The sequence below is a fragment of the Solanum lycopersicum genome, chromosome 2 (assembly GCF_036512215.1).
Source record: "Solanum lycopersicum chromosome 2, SLM_r2.1".
Taxonomy (NCBI): domain Eukaryota; kingdom Viridiplantae; phylum Streptophyta; class Magnoliopsida; order Solanales; family Solanaceae; genus Solanum; species Solanum lycopersicum.
Window position 1 is genome coordinate 54,814,686 of NC_090801.1, and position 15,244 is coordinate 54,829,929.

The 15,244-nt window shown below is 34.2% G+C and overlaps 3 protein-coding genes across 4 annotated transcripts; 1 reads left to right on the forward strand and 2 right to left on the reverse strand.

The window, feature by feature from the left end:
* Positions 1-652: 652 nt before the first annotated feature.
* LOC101259113 (chaperonin 60 subunit alpha 2, chloroplastic) lies at positions 653-5,802 on the reverse strand. 2 transcript variants are annotated; one of them, XM_069293491.1, is made up of 9 exons: positions 5,618-5,802; positions 5,341-5,511; positions 4,023-4,144; positions 3,723-3,930; positions 3,479-3,624; positions 2,898-3,204; positions 2,259-2,509; positions 1,780-1,980; positions 653-1,452 (listed from the first exon to the last, which is right to left on the reverse strand). In XM_069293491.1, exons 2-9 carry the CDS (start codon positions 5,453-5,455, stop codon positions 1,165-1,167), a joined length of 1,638 nt encoding a protein of 545 aa, XP_069149592.1. In that variant the 5' UTR covers positions 5,456-5,511; positions 5,618-5,802; the 3' UTR covers positions 653-1,164. The 2 variants fall into 2 exon arrangements, with proteins under 2 accessions (XP_069149592.1, XP_004233243.1); XM_004233195.5 differs by having other exon boundaries at positions 5,341-5,515.
* A 763-nt stretch (positions 5,803-6,565) lies between these two features.
* LOC101258615 (glycine cleavage system H protein 2, mitochondrial) lies at positions 6,566-10,566 on the reverse strand. Its single transcript, XM_004233193.5, has 3 exons — positions 10,242-10,566; positions 7,925-8,184; positions 6,566-7,066 (listed from the first exon to the last, which is right to left on the reverse strand). The coding sequence occupies exons 1-3, from the start codon at positions 10,315-10,317 to the stop codon at positions 6,938-6,940; spliced, it is 465 nt and encodes a 154-aa protein (XP_004233241.1). The 5' UTR covers positions 10,318-10,566; the 3' UTR covers positions 6,566-6,937.
* Positions 10,567-11,297: 731 nt separating this feature from the next.
* LOC101258327 (uncharacterized) lies at positions 11,298-15,001 on the forward strand. Its single transcript, XM_004233192.5, has one exon. It carries the CDS (start codon positions 13,628-13,630, stop codon positions 14,666-14,668), a length of 1,041 nt encoding a protein of 346 aa, XP_004233240.1. The 5' UTR covers positions 11,298-13,627; the 3' UTR covers positions 14,669-15,001.
* Positions 15,002-15,244: the final 243 nt, after the last annotated feature.

Here is a 15,244-nt window from a genome sequence, read left to right on the forward strand (position 1 = left end):
TTACAATAAATGAGGTTTATGTATTTATTTTCAGTCACCGGAAGTAGTTGAACCCAAAATTTCTCTTTTTTATTGAGAGAACTAAAGAAGATAAATATTTTCTGAAATATTTGGGGTAGGGTATTTGAAAGTAAGCAGAAAATATTGTTCTAAAAATATTTAAATATAATTTAAACAAACACTATAGAGTGGACTCGAGAGTCAAATTTAGGGTGGATCAACATGGAATGCCAGTTATCATGCACTTCTTAAAACACTTATTTTGCTATAAGGAAAAAAATTCCGAACACATTTTGATCAACCAAACATGAAAAAAGTCCAAATGTTAAAATATTTTTAGACATCTTAATTTTACTAAACAGCCTTTATAGTTACTGTTACACCATGAAGAAACATGCAAAATCAAACTGAAAAACAAAAATGATAAAGAAGGGGAGGGTGTTTGGGGTGTAAAAAACTAAAAAGTTGAAATTTTGCTATAAGGAAAAAAATTCCGAACACATTTTGATCAACCAAACATGAAAAAAGTCCAAATGTTAAAATATTTTTAGACATCTTAATTTTACTAAACAGCCTTTATAGTTACTGTTACACCATGAAGAAACATGCAAAATCAAACTGAAAAACAAAAATGATAAAGAAGGGGAGGGTGTTTGGGGTGTAAAAAACTAAAAAGTTGAAATTTTGATATTAGCCCTATTCATGATATGGGATTCTAATTTCATATCCTTTCATATCAAACATACAACAACATGCAGCAGTTTAGTACTAATAGAAACTATTCATCTTTGCTTCAAGACATTTGGTATAATCGTATCTCACTGATCAAAATACTAATAGAAACCTGAAAATGACAATCCTCCGCCTGCAGGAACAAGTACTACTGAAACAAGATGACTGTGCTATTGGGATCAAAACAGTTCCTGTATGCTTGAGGATTAACTATATTTTCCTACCAAGAGTCGAGGCTAGAAAATGCTCGTGTCTGGAAGCAATTTTATCTGCAATGAGACAATCTCTAGTTTCAGCTGGACACAAGATTTTCAACTCTTCTAAATATCTCATCCAAGTCAAAGTGGCAAACCAGAACTTCCCTTGTAAGACAACATCATGAATTGAAACTTCCTTGTCTAGTGCTTCGACCAAGGTTTATCCTTCGAACTTTTAAGGAGTTATACCAGGAACATAAGGAACAAGGGGTTTGGGCTCCTTGGTTTTCTCTACCATTATTGCTTGAGTAGTTAGGACTATACCGGCAACGGAGACAGCATTCTGAAGGGCACATCGTGAAACACGGCAAGGATCAATAATACCAGAAGCAAGAAGGTCTTCATATCTTCCAGTCATGGCGTTATACCCCATTTTCCAGTCACAACCTCTAACTTTTTCCACAACTGTATCCCCATCCACTCCTGCATTTGCAGCTATTAACTTTGCTGGTGCAAGAAGTGCCTGAAAAGAATTGTAGACCATTGAATTCTGGAAGCTAGAAAAGTTGTTCATGAGTCCAGAAAGAGTCTTCAAAATTCACTTGTCTACACTGACTTAAGTTAGGTTCTTTTTTAAAGGGAAAACATATAGGAGAGAAAAGAAGCAAAATCTAGTAGTGGAGAGCAAATAAACCTGTACACAACAATAAACAAATGCATATGTTTCTTTTTCCAACTTGTCAAACGAGAAGCTACCAATATTCGATCCTTCCTTACCCTCTTCTCAATCAGAGAACTAGCCAACTAAATGTGCAAGTATGTTCAAATTGAGGAATGCAGTATGTCGTACCGTTCCTATTATGTCAGCACCGATCTGCTCATCTGGATCCTGAAAAGATTCTTTTATCAAGGGTATTTGTTCAGAAAGATGAATAAAAGTGGCACCACCACCAGGCACTATTCCTTCATCCATGGCAGCAAATGTGGCACTTTTTGCATCCTCAATTCTCAGCTTTCGGTCTTCCAGTTCTGTTTCAGTATGTGCTCCTACCTGAACTCATACAGGACCTTATCAGAGCAGATATTTTTCAAGAGATAAACAAATATATAAGTGCAAGGATACATACTTTTCATTCCTAGCAATTTGAACCATTTTAACAGCTTTAGAAGTCAATTATACATTTACAATTTATTCACTTTTGAAATTACAGCAATCTGGAAGTGAACTTGAATATAACAAATACAACCAGCAGGATAAGGTTTAAATATAGTATCAATGGTTGTATAGGGATGTTTGATCCAAAACACTACACCTTAATTAATACAGACCTTCAATATAGCCACACCACCAGAGAGTTTTGCTATTCTTTGTGAAAGCTTCTCTGATATAGATTTATTATCTGTTTCTGCAAGATCCTTCTTTATCTGCATTATTCTGGCTTGTATTTCAGCTTTTGTCGAGGGGTGAGCCACGATGGTTGTAGAGTTACTTGTTATTGTTATTTTCCGAGCAATACCAAGCTGATCGGAGGTTGCACTTTCAAGAGTCAGGCCTAAGTCTCCAGAAAGAAAATCAGCACCTAATTGCATTATAATGCCAGTTAGATGTCATGGTAAAGGAGATCTTCGCAGATAATTTTCGCTTGGGGCAACACTAGGTCTTGAGAATCCAATACAGCATACAAAAGTATTAGTAGTTAAGGGCAAACCCCTTTTGTGAGCATTGCTCGAGCAACGTACATTACAGAAATAACTGATTTGGCGAACTTAAAATCAATGTATTTGTACGTAAGCATTCCAGAAAACTGTGTACACATGCACTGTGGATATCACCTAGTTTCTAATCTATCCTCAAGATGAGTTTAAAGTTAAAACTACTGTTCACTCTCTCCATTTCGACACCCTTTTTTTGGGTTTGGGCACATGTATTAACCTCTTCAATAATTCAGAATAAAGTATTTGGCTCACCTGTCAACATGGCAATGTCTTGTAATACACCTTTCTTTCCATCTCGAAATCCTGGACATTGCACAACAGCAACATTGAGCATTCCTTGCATCTTGTTAATGACAAGTGTTTCTAGCACTTGGTTTGTAATGTCCTCAGCAAAAATCAGCAGTGGCACACTCAGTTGAGTGGCCTTCTCTAGCAAAGGAACAATTTCTTTGACACTACATATCTTTTGATCGGTTACCAGAACTTTGGCATTTTCAAACTCTACTATAGATTTTTCGGGATTGTTGATGAAATGAGGTGACATGTACCCCTTGTCAATCTGTAGGAAAAGAACGCCTGAATACAAATCAAGAAAATAATGAAAACAAATGGAAGAAAAAGAATTTTACATATGAAGTGGCGAAATTAGCTTTAAAATATAAATGGATAACTAGAGGTTAATTTTTTTAGTAGGCACTTTGTTTGAGCTTTCAGATTTGCTTCAAACCTGAAAGTCTTGGAAAAGTTCAGGTGGGATCATGTTTTACCAGATAGCTTATTTATCAGTACAGAAATTGAAGTCAAACACTAACACTTTGAAGAGCATATATTACCTTCATTCCTTCTTCAACCATGATCGAGGTTTCAGCTGATGAGGAAGACTCAATACATATCACTCCATCAGGACCAATCTTGTTAATTGCCTCAGCAATCAAACTGCCAATGAACTCGTCATTTCCAGCTGATATTGAAGCTACGGCTGCACATAGTAAGAAGAGAAAGAGATCAAATCATTAATTTTTTTCTTGAAGTGAATGAGAAATTTTCTGACTTCAATATAAAGATAAAGCAAGTTACCTTTTATATCATCATTTCCTCTAACAGGATGACTTTTCTTCTTCAAAGTATTGACCAGCTCTCTTACTGTCTGATCCATACCTTTCTTCATAGATACAGGGTTAGCGCCAAAATCAACAGCTAATAACCCAGCTTTGATCATCTCACGGGCCAAAACAATTGCAGTAGTTGTACCGTCACCAGCTAACCTGTTGGTCTTAGTTGCAACCTGCAATAGATAAAAAATATTTACAAGATTAAGAGTTTTTCAAACACTATTCAAAGACCCAAATCATGCTCAGTGTAGGCTCAACTAATAACCTCCTGGATAAGTGTCGCTCCAGCATTTTCAATTGTATCTGGAAGTTCTATGGCTTGAGCTATGGTAACACCATCATTAATTATTTTCAGCCCCCCAGCTTCAGAGAGAACTACGTTCCGGCCTGCATAATTTGTCACACAATCATCTAAATCTAAAACAAGCAGGCAGACAGCATATACACTATGTCTAAAAATAAGCTCCTCATACATATTTGATTGATAAGCAAAAGTTCAAGTGCATACCAACTAATTTCTTCCAATCATGTTTTATTTTATTTGGAGAAAGGTAACATATCAGTTGCACAAAGGATGTACACATGATAAAAGAGAACTCATGTCATAATCTAAGTAAATAATTTTCAAAAATCCATATACAGAATACAACTTTTTGAGGAAATCACTAAAAAGTTTTTTCCCCCACAATTTCATGGGGTAATCCAAACAAGCACTCCAATACAAGTATTAGAAAATCATGCCTTGCTGTAGACATAAGATTGAACAAATATAGTGTGCCTTAACCTGAAGAAAACCACCAACAAAATGTTGCAAATCCTACTCTTTGAAAGGTTTTGTTTCACAAATTAAATGTCCCACGATAAACTGTATTCTAGGAGGAAGTAATATGTTTCTGTGCTTATAACATTGAAAAGAATTCTTCTTTTCAGAAGATAAGAGAAGAAGTAATTCTTTAATTTCTGTTAACCATCACAACAAAATTAGTGGATCTTCTAATCTCTTTCTTATAGCTTGTTTGGCCAATTTTAGGAGGGCTATAAGTGCTTATTTTTACCAAAAATGTGTGCTCTTTAAAAAGTGAGGTGTTTGATCAAACTTTTGGGAGAAAATAAGTTCTTTTCAAAAACACTTAGAAACACTTTTAGGAAGCTTGGCCAAACGACAAAAGTGTTTTTAGATTTATGGCCAAACACAATCTATTTCTTAACAAAAGTACTTTTGTGATAAGCACATTCGAGCCGAGGAACTTCCAAAACCAGCTTCTCTATATCCACAAGGCAGGGCTAAGGTCTGTGTATGCTCTACACACTCCAGAGCACTTTGTGGGATTTCATGGGGGCATGTTGTTGTTGTACTTTTCTGAAAAACACTTTCGCAATTAAGCTGATTTTAGAAATCTGTCAGAACAAACTATTAACCTCTCCTAACTAGGTCGCCTAGAGCTCACTCGAGCACACAATTTTGACTCAGGATCAAAAATAAACCAACAACTTTGTTCCCATCATCTTCATTTTCCATTTCCTCTAATGTCTATATAACAAGTCTAATTTTTTTTCCAAAGAAGGAGGAAAACCCATTATACCTCTAGGTCCTAAAGTGACAGAAACAGCATCAGCAAGCTTATTGATACCAGAAAGTAAAGCTCTTCTGCATTCTTTATCAAAAGCTATTCTCTTTGGGCCAGCTCTCACCACCATCAATTTCTTCTTCCCTAAACTTTGCCTCAATCCCCAAGAATTACCCTTTCCTTTATCTTCCTGAAAAAACAAGTCAAGAACAAAATATATACAAAAAAAACAGCCAAAAACAACAACTTTAAACATTTTTACAAAGAATTGACTGTATTATGAGAGAGTTACCTTGAAAGAAAGCTTTAATGGAGAGTATAAAGGTGAACACATTGAGAGGGACATCTTGTAAGCAGAAGGGGTTGGGGTGGGGTGGGGTGGCGTGGGGGTGAGATGAGGTTTTGCAGGCTGTGGAGGTTTTAGGGGTGAAGAGGAAGAGGGGGGAGATGAAGAAGCTAAAACCTTCAACTCTGGCCAGGTTTGTGAAATGATGAAAATGGTACCTTATGTCTGGATAAATATAAAATGATCCTCTAAAGTATACTTCTTAATTAGTTTACATCCTTCAGATTTTTCCAAACATGATTCTTTTTTTTTAATTTCTTTTTAAAGAAATGATTCTTTAGTAGTTAGGTTTAACGAGGATTGTAGAAAAAAGTTGACTAAAAATATTAATACATTATACAAATACGAAGCATTGCTAGCGAATTATACAATTTGATGCTTTATAAGTCATAGCAAATATAACATTTATTATAGAGCAATTAAACAAACTATGATTATAACATATAAATATAATTTTTATATTTGCTATATGTGAAAATTGCTCAAAAGTTATATATTGTAATTTGTATAATATGTGCTTGTACAAAGCAAAAAAAAGAGAACCGGGCAGGAAAAAATCTATATTTTTACAAATATAAGTGTATAAGACGAAAATATATGTATTCCTATCTGTATATACAATTTTCTTTCGCTTTAAACAAACACATTTTATATATTTATGTTTGTACAAAAGCGAGAGAGGTGAACAAAAAACCTTGGGAGAGGCAAATGACAATAGTTTGTTACGAATTACAATTAAATCAAACTATGATTATAGCATTCAATTTAAATTAATAATTTATTATCGTATACAATTTTTCCTATTTTTTTATTTTTATACCAAATAAAAAATAGAATAAATAATACATAAATAACTAGAGTTCGCATAACTCTATCCAGCAGCCAAACAACGACTTGCTTAAAGGTTGACATTGTCAAAAGCACAAATCAACATTAATGCCATAATGAGGATTGAGCAATATTATTTTACCACATCAACTATGCCTTGTAAAAAAAATATTCTGAAGGGTGTTTAGGAATTTATAAATGCAATGCCAGAAGAGATGAAAAACTTGAATTTAACCTAGATGAAGTTCAACATCCAAAAACACTGAATTATTTGCAAAGAAAGAGAAGAACTGCAGGGGGTAAACAGTTGTTGTATCAAAGACCAAATAGCACTACTTAGTATCCAGCTTCCGGGGCTTAGGAATAAAGCCTCTTTATGCATTGTGAAAAAATCCTGCAGGGAATTGTGTTCTTGCTCAACTTTGGTGAGGTTTCAAATCAGTGCTTCGCGTCTTCCTCGTCACAAAACTTGGTATACTGGTCAGGGTCCATCAATGCTTTGACCTCGTCGGGTTTGTTCATCTCAACTTTCAAAATCCATCCTTGTTCATAGCAGTTTGCATTGATCTAAATTAAACAAATTGAACATTTGATCACATACCATACATGAACAAGTAAAGATGAAACGTGAAACAATATCATATAGCTGAACTAAAATAAAGAATGCTTGATGATTGAATTCAGCAAAAGGTCCAGATACTACTCTTGCGGATCTGTAGAGTAGCTTAATAATAGATTGTAAAGCTTAGACCTATTAGTAGACTCTGCAGGCTAGTAAATCTGCCCTTGAACTTTTATGGCAGTAGTACAAGTGTACAACAACTATCTACACCTCAATCTCAGATCAATTTGAGCGAGGTGAATCCTCGTTATCCTTATCAGTCATCTGGACCTTATACATTCCCAACTTACAACCAACAGAAAAATTTCTTGGAAAAGAACCAGAGGGGAAAAGGGGAAGATCATTTCGACCCAATATCAGTTTATAGGGCTAAGAAAGCTTGTGATGCACTATTGATGTACACACAAGTGCATCTTCTTCTCATACTAGACCAGCACTACATATATGAGGAGGAATGCATGATAGAGATGATCACACCAATGTAGACAACAAAAACATATACACATGTTTGCGATGGTTAGAGTCCCACCCAACCATTGTGGAATCGATGGGTAGTTTTACTTATATGTACTTGGGCGATTCTCCGTGAGCTAAATTTTGACTGAAGATAAAACCTACTTGGGCTCAGGTATAGAATAATGGAAAATATTCTACTTACTCTGACCTGAAGCAAGTACCACAGAACTAACACTAAAGATTCATTTAAATGTGACATTGCAATAACATCTACCAGAACGCTAGCTTCATCATTTTATTCTAACCTATATGGCTATACAATTGGATCACAGATCTATGATACTCACCAGAGCAGGACCGTTGTTCAGTTCCTCATTAAATTCCACTACCTTCCCTGAAACAGGAGAATTGATATCGCTGGAAGCCTTGACACTTTCAACAGCACCAAAACTGCCAAATTGTTCCACAGAAGACCCAACTTCAGGAAATTCAACGTAAACAACATCACCTAAATGTTTCTGAGCATGATCAGTGATGCCAATTGTTGCAGAATTACCGTCAACTTTAACCCATTCATGAGATTCTGTGTACTTCAAATCCTTGGGCACTGCAAAAATTTTTTAACACAAAACCATTGTCACATCAGGTCATATTCAGACAATGCTTCAAATTTTGTTAGTTACATTCCTTCTTTTAAAAAATAAATACATTGCTTTTGGGCCAAAATTACTTTTGTTTGTTGGTTTACTTCTTTTTACCTCAGAAAGGAGAGAGGGTGTTATTCATAATCATACGTAACTGAACATCCCCGTCATCCATAGGTTGTTGGCTACATTATGCAAGGGGAACTTTCGAGTTAAGTCTTTCTATGGTTTTGTCAAAACTTTACTCTTTATAATCAGTGGATTCAGACAAAACATAGAAAGTCAAACAAATCAATAGCAACACCATATGAAGCAAAAGCACTCTAAAATTTGCATATGCATAATTCAGGATATTGACAACATCTATGAACATAATTTGCACAAAGAAATAAACCTTTATAATTATTTAGATTGTATAAATATTTCGAGCACATGTTATCACAAAAAAATTATATCAACATTTTGTGTCCAACTTAATTGGAAAATGTCAACACGTAGCAATCGGAATAGGCTATCATTAAATTCATTTTCCTTGACGCCTTCTTATTTTTAAGGTTCAAGGTCTGAAGGATACTGTAGATTTTAAGCTAGGCTCCCCACAACTCATATCTGGAAGGATCAAACATGTCCGAATCAATATATATGAATCAAACTCAACACTTAACTTATAACAACAGAATTAGCTTGCCAACTCTATCCAGATCGTCCGCTAAGCTAACACACCTGAATAGGTATTTAGCATGTTCTCTACATATATTATGAACAAAACTCACACATACTACAAGATGCCTTAGTTTTGCAATGTAACTATAGAGGACAGAGAAATATACAAGGCGTGTGACTGGAGAATCTCACATGGTTACAGTCCACAAAAAATTGTTCAGCTATTCCTGTAAACCATGGAGAATCTGCAGTTCACAACCAGCTACTAGAGAGGTCGGCACTTGAAGGAACAGAATAACAATTATGATGGGACATGATTCAAATTATCTTCATAGATACCTGCTTTAGAACTTCTTTTATTCGAAATACATTAATGCAAACAAAACAAGTAGAAACATGGATGCAGTATACAGTGATGGAAGTGAAAACAATTACTCTGAATTTGTTGATGCAGTGTGACAATTTACTACCATTATCCAAAGTTAGTCAAATTATAAAACGTCCAAAAATTTAGTCATTAAAATTAAAAAGAGCTCTAGTCCTCATTGCGTTATCATCTTCAATCCTACATGACTGATGATATATCAGAAATAAGCATAAGCTCCGATTTGATTTAGCGGAGAGTCACTCAACCAATAGTTACTATCTTTGACTTTCTTTGTTGAAGAAAGTTGGAAACAAGGAGGAGATAATAACTATTCGTTGAGCACCGCCTAAGAAATTAACCCCCCAAGTCCACATCATAAAAAATACATATACATCTAAGAAGACAGATTCACAGAGCAAAAACAAAAAAAATCAGTCCTCAATCAACATCTGCAAAAAGATTGAAGAACACACAATACCCTACAGATTTCTCTAAACACACACACAAAAAAAAATACCCTACAACAACCTTGAAACACTTCAGACTACCAAAGGTGACATATTGCATAACCAAGAATAAAGAAGAAACCTCCAACACAATAACCCTTCCACTGATTATATAAAAGAAAAACAATGCACAAAGCAAGGGACAGCAATATATCCCAATCATCATCTCCATACAAAACAAACACCTTGCTAAAATCCTGGATACATCCCATAATATTAATAAAATAAAAAGGTGACAAGAGTACAAAATCAAAAACATGAAATACAAATCTATCAAAAACCCAACAAATCCTTCTGCTGATCCAAGAAATCACACAAACTCCACACCCCACTTCCAAAAATCGGATCTTTAATCAAGAAAATAACAGATCAAGCAAAATCTTGAACAAAAAAATTACTGACATAACCAAGATCCACATAACTCAAAGCATTCGAACAAAAGGGTAAGAGGGTAATTCCAGAAACAATAATACAACTCCATTACCAGTGGCAAAAGCCCTGTGAAATGCTGAGATCCTGAGATATGAAGCAGCCCTTGAAGCCCACAACTTTGTAGCCATTTTTTTCTTTTAGGAATCTGCTTTGGATGTAGAGCTGTGCCAACACTTGTATTGTATGTATTAGGGGAAAATGGAAAATAAAAAGTACAGTAGAGTTATAGAAGAAAGTGGAAGCAATAAAAATAGGGAAGACAATGGTGGCTGGTGGGTTGAGGTGTCAACAAAGTTGTTTAGCAAAGTTGGTGAGTGTCACTTGGAATTTTTTGTTGGTAGGTCATTCCATGAGGTGGGTCTCATGGAAGATATCCTGTTCCCTACCTTTTGTTTATACATTTTTTCTTTTGAGAAATATTAATTGGGAGTTCTTTTTTCTTTTTTTTCCCCCCTTTTAATAAGATATATAGAAAATGATTACAAATTATTTACTATTTAGTAAGATATACTTACTAATAATTGTAATTACTATAGTCATTTCATAAGATATATTCACTAATAATTGTAATTAGTTTAGTTACTTTTTAATGCAAATTCGAATTTAGTTAGGCTCTAATATATATATCGAATATTGAATTGGATGAAAAATAAAAAAGAAACTTTAGTGCACTTTAAATATATAACTTATTTGTAATATTTAGTTTATGAGAACTTGTCTTTTTTATTTGAGTTTTTTAATATATACTTTTCTTTTAAATTATTTAAATATATTTAGGTTGATGAAATTTCATTTAAGTATTTAACCTTTTTTTTCTTAGAAAATATATAATTTTTGAGAGATAATGTATCATTAGGTTGTAGTAGTGAAGTCGAGGAGTAAAGAGATAGGTGACATGTCAAAGAAGTATTAGAAAGAGGTGATTAGGCAAATATGACATATTTTCAACTTATGAATAATATGACCTTAAGATAATATGGTATGAAAGTCGCGTACGATGATAGAAGATTAGTAGATAGTGAAGAATAATTTTTTCTATTTGAGGGGTTAGACTTTTGATATATATCATTATTTGTTGTATAGTGTGTTGCTTATCGCACTATTTTTATTTTTATTTTGTTTTTTTAACATAGGTTTTGCATTGCTTCCTTTATTAGTTGCTACATTTTCTACTTTGTTTTATGTACTTAGATTTGTTGCTGTTGAGCTAAGAGCTTTTCTCAAAACAACCTTTTAATCTTAACGTGGTGGTGATAAAATTTGCACACAATCTACTATTTTTGCACCTTAAAATTGAGCATAAAATATCAAAAATTAAACTATTGAATCGAACCAAATTTTTTGGTGATTTGATATTCGATAACTCGAAATTTAATATGCTATCCGAGAGTAAAATTTTAGAATTATGATATTTGGGTTTGAATTTGGTATTAGACATTAAAATCATTTGATATTTGATATTTTCTTGATTATTTACTTAATGAAGTCACTATCAACATGTTTATTATTCATTAGGTAATTTGCCACGCTTTTGCACCGTCATAAATAATAATTGCATTGAACTTGCAAATAATTTTTAACTAATATCATAATTAAAAATAATGGAAAATAGGTTATTAAAAAAATATTAGCAATATTCCAACATGAATTTGATTATTTGTCATTATCACATAACTCAAGAACCTCTAATGAATACATTATTTACGAAATAATAAATCATTGGCTCTTTAATCAACATTTAAAAGAAAAATAAAGAAGAAAATAAGAATATATATACAAAGATGTTTCGTAGAAAAGGAAACAATTAAGTTGCATAGATTATACAATTGTGATATATGTCTGAGGAGAAAATTCAAAAAATTGTTAACATATTCAAAAAAAAAAATTAAGTTTGAACATGAAAACAATTATAACTTTTGAACTTGCATAATGAATTTCTTCAATTGATAAATCAGAAATTTCATATCCATGTAAAAATAAATAATATGTAAGCTTACATATAGCACTTTAAGTTATAGAATTTAATATAGAATATCAAAATATGAATTATTGGAACTGAGTACAATAATTATTTTCTACACAATGAATATATGTACTAAATGTGTATATGCTCAATATAATCGGATACAATAACTTTGCAGAAACATAAATAATAGAGTTTAAAACATGTATTAAAAACAACAATCTATATCATATGCATAAATTAATGAGTATAAAAAACATACCAGTATATGTAAAAATAGAATGAAATAAAAAGAAAAAAATCGAGTCCACTGAATGCATAATGTTCACTTATTCCCCTCCAATACCACAAGTTTAAAGAATTACATTATCTAAGAATGGAACGTTTTTTATTCACTAACTTATTGATACAAAATAATGGTGTTAGTAAGTCACTCAACAGGAGCAAAACACAATAATATTTAACTTTGCGGAAGTAGAAAAAGAAGATCAAATCTTTTGTTGTTTTAAAATGAGAGGAAATTCCTCCATTTATAGACAAAAAAGTGTAGTGTGAACCAATGTTTATTGTGTCTTATCGAAAATGTTACAATTATCTGAAAAAATTGCAACCCTTGAGAAAAATCAACCTTTCATAAAAGTCGCAGCTTTTCATAAAGTTGCAATTCTTCATTAAAGTCACAATTTTTGAAAGAAGTCGCAACTCTTCATTAAAGTCAGACTTTTCATAAAAGTCGCAACTCTTCAGTTAAGTTGCTACTTTTCATAAAAGTCAAATTCTTTTTTATAAAAGAGGAAGGCTAGTTTTGGAAATAAATAATTTTGAAAGGAAATTCTTACTTGTGGTGGCGCCACGTAGGCGGGCCTAGAGTTCTCTTTTATATAAATATATGATTAGTACAAGTTCAATGAGAAAGTAAAAGAATAAACATACAAGTCAAATACATATGTCTTTTAATTGAATCAAATTGCTTTTTTTGATGTCTTCTTGCTTGTTGATTTTCTATTATATCATGTCTCCAAATTAAAAAGAAAATTAATTGAAAAAATAGTATTAACTTCATAATACAATCAGCTACAACTTCAATACAGTATAACCGAGTATCGCACAAAATTAAAACTTAATTTGCCGATTATCAAATTACCAAATTGAATTTTAAAAATTTGAAATTTTGATATCTACTTTCAACTACCAATGATATTAACAAACTCAAAATTTGAAACCGAATATCGAATGCCAACCCCTATCAGAGACTCCACTAGTCGAAATTCACCACATATGTTGTTTTGTTGATTATAAAATATAAAATGTGGATTTGTAATTAAGCTATAGTATAGAGGTGTTTAAGTGTAATATAGGAAAAGTATTAGGCCTCGTCCCCTAAACAAGTCCAATTTTCTGGGAGAAGAGAGACCAAACCCTTATCGTCACTGCTCATTTGACTGCTAAACCCTAATCCTCCGACGGCGGCGGCAATGAAGGATAAGAAATTGATAGCCCTAGGGTTCGAGGGTTCCGCCAACAAAATTGGCGTCGGCGTAGTAGCAATCGACGGCACAATTCTTTCTAATCCACGACACACCTACATAACGCCACCAGGCCAAGGTTTTCTCCCCCGTGAAACCGCCCAGCATCACCACCAACACATCTTACCGTTAGTAAAATCCGCTCTAGAAACCGCCGGAGTAACTCCCGATGAAATTGACTGTATCTGCTACACAAAAGGCCCTGGGATGGGTGCTCCACTGCAGGTTTCGGCAGTGGTTGTACGTGTTCTATCTCAGCTATGGAAGAAACCTATTGTTGGGGTGAACCACTGTGTTGCGCACATTGAAATGGGTCGAATCGTAACCGGGGCGGTTGATCCGGTTGTGCTATACGTGAGTGGTGGAAATACTCAGGTTATTGCGTATAGTGAAGGACGGTATAGGATTTTTGGGGAGACGATTGATATTGCAGTGGGTAATTGTTTGGATAGGTTTGCTAGGGTTCTTACATTGTCTAATGATCCTAGCCCTGGGTACAACATTGAACAGCTTGCGAAAAAAGGTGAGAAGTTCATTGAACTTCCATATGTTGTGAAGGGAATGGACATTTCCTTCAGTGGAATACTGAGCTTCATTGAAGCCACAGCTGAGGAGAAGCTGAAAAATAACGAGTGCAGTCCGGCTGACCTTTGTTTCTCTTTACAGGAAACTCTGTTTGCAATGCTTGTAGAGATTACAGAACGAGCCATGGCGCATTGCGATAAGAAAGACGTGTTGATTGTTGGTGGTGTAGGATGTAATGAGCGCTTGCAAAAGATGATGCAAATTATGTGCTCTGAGAGGGGCGGAAAGTTGTTTGCAACTGACGATAGATACTGCGTTGACAATGGAGCAATGATTGCTTATACCGGTCTCCTAGAGTATGCGAATGGTGCATCAACTCCAATGGAGGAATCAACGTTTACTCAACGGTTTAGAACTGATGAGGTCCTCGCAACTTGGAGGGAGAAGGAAACAGCAATAGCATGAATAATCCCAGGGTGTTTTGTTAACACTGATGTATTGTACTATATTTATCTGCCCATAGTTGCTTATATTGAGTCGATTGTAAGGCGTAGGCGCACATGAACAGTTTCGTGTACTAATTATGCATTTCGAGAAGATTATTGTTACATGATTGGGAGATGTGGTTGAACAGTACATGGGGTTGTCTCGTTTCCAAGCGTTTAAGCTTGGTGATAGGTTGGTGCATTGCACTTGTTTTTCTGTTCAGTAGCATTTTTCCTGTAGTTGTCTGTCTTGTGATTTTTCTCACTTGTAATTTACTGTGCTTTTGAATGCTATATTATGGGTTCCCTTTTATTTGCCATGGCCATATTACTTATGTATTGCGTATTTGACGTGAGAGTCTTTCAGAAACAACCTCTGTACCTCTTTGCATGGAGGGTAGGAGTATGGTTTGCGTAGACTCTGTCCTTTCTACATCTTTGCTGGCAGGAGTGTTTGAGTACACTCTACCCTCGCTAGGTAGGAGTTAGGTTTGCGTATACTCTATTCTTTTTAGACCTCGCTTGTCGGACTATACTGGGTTTTTGGTTGTTGATT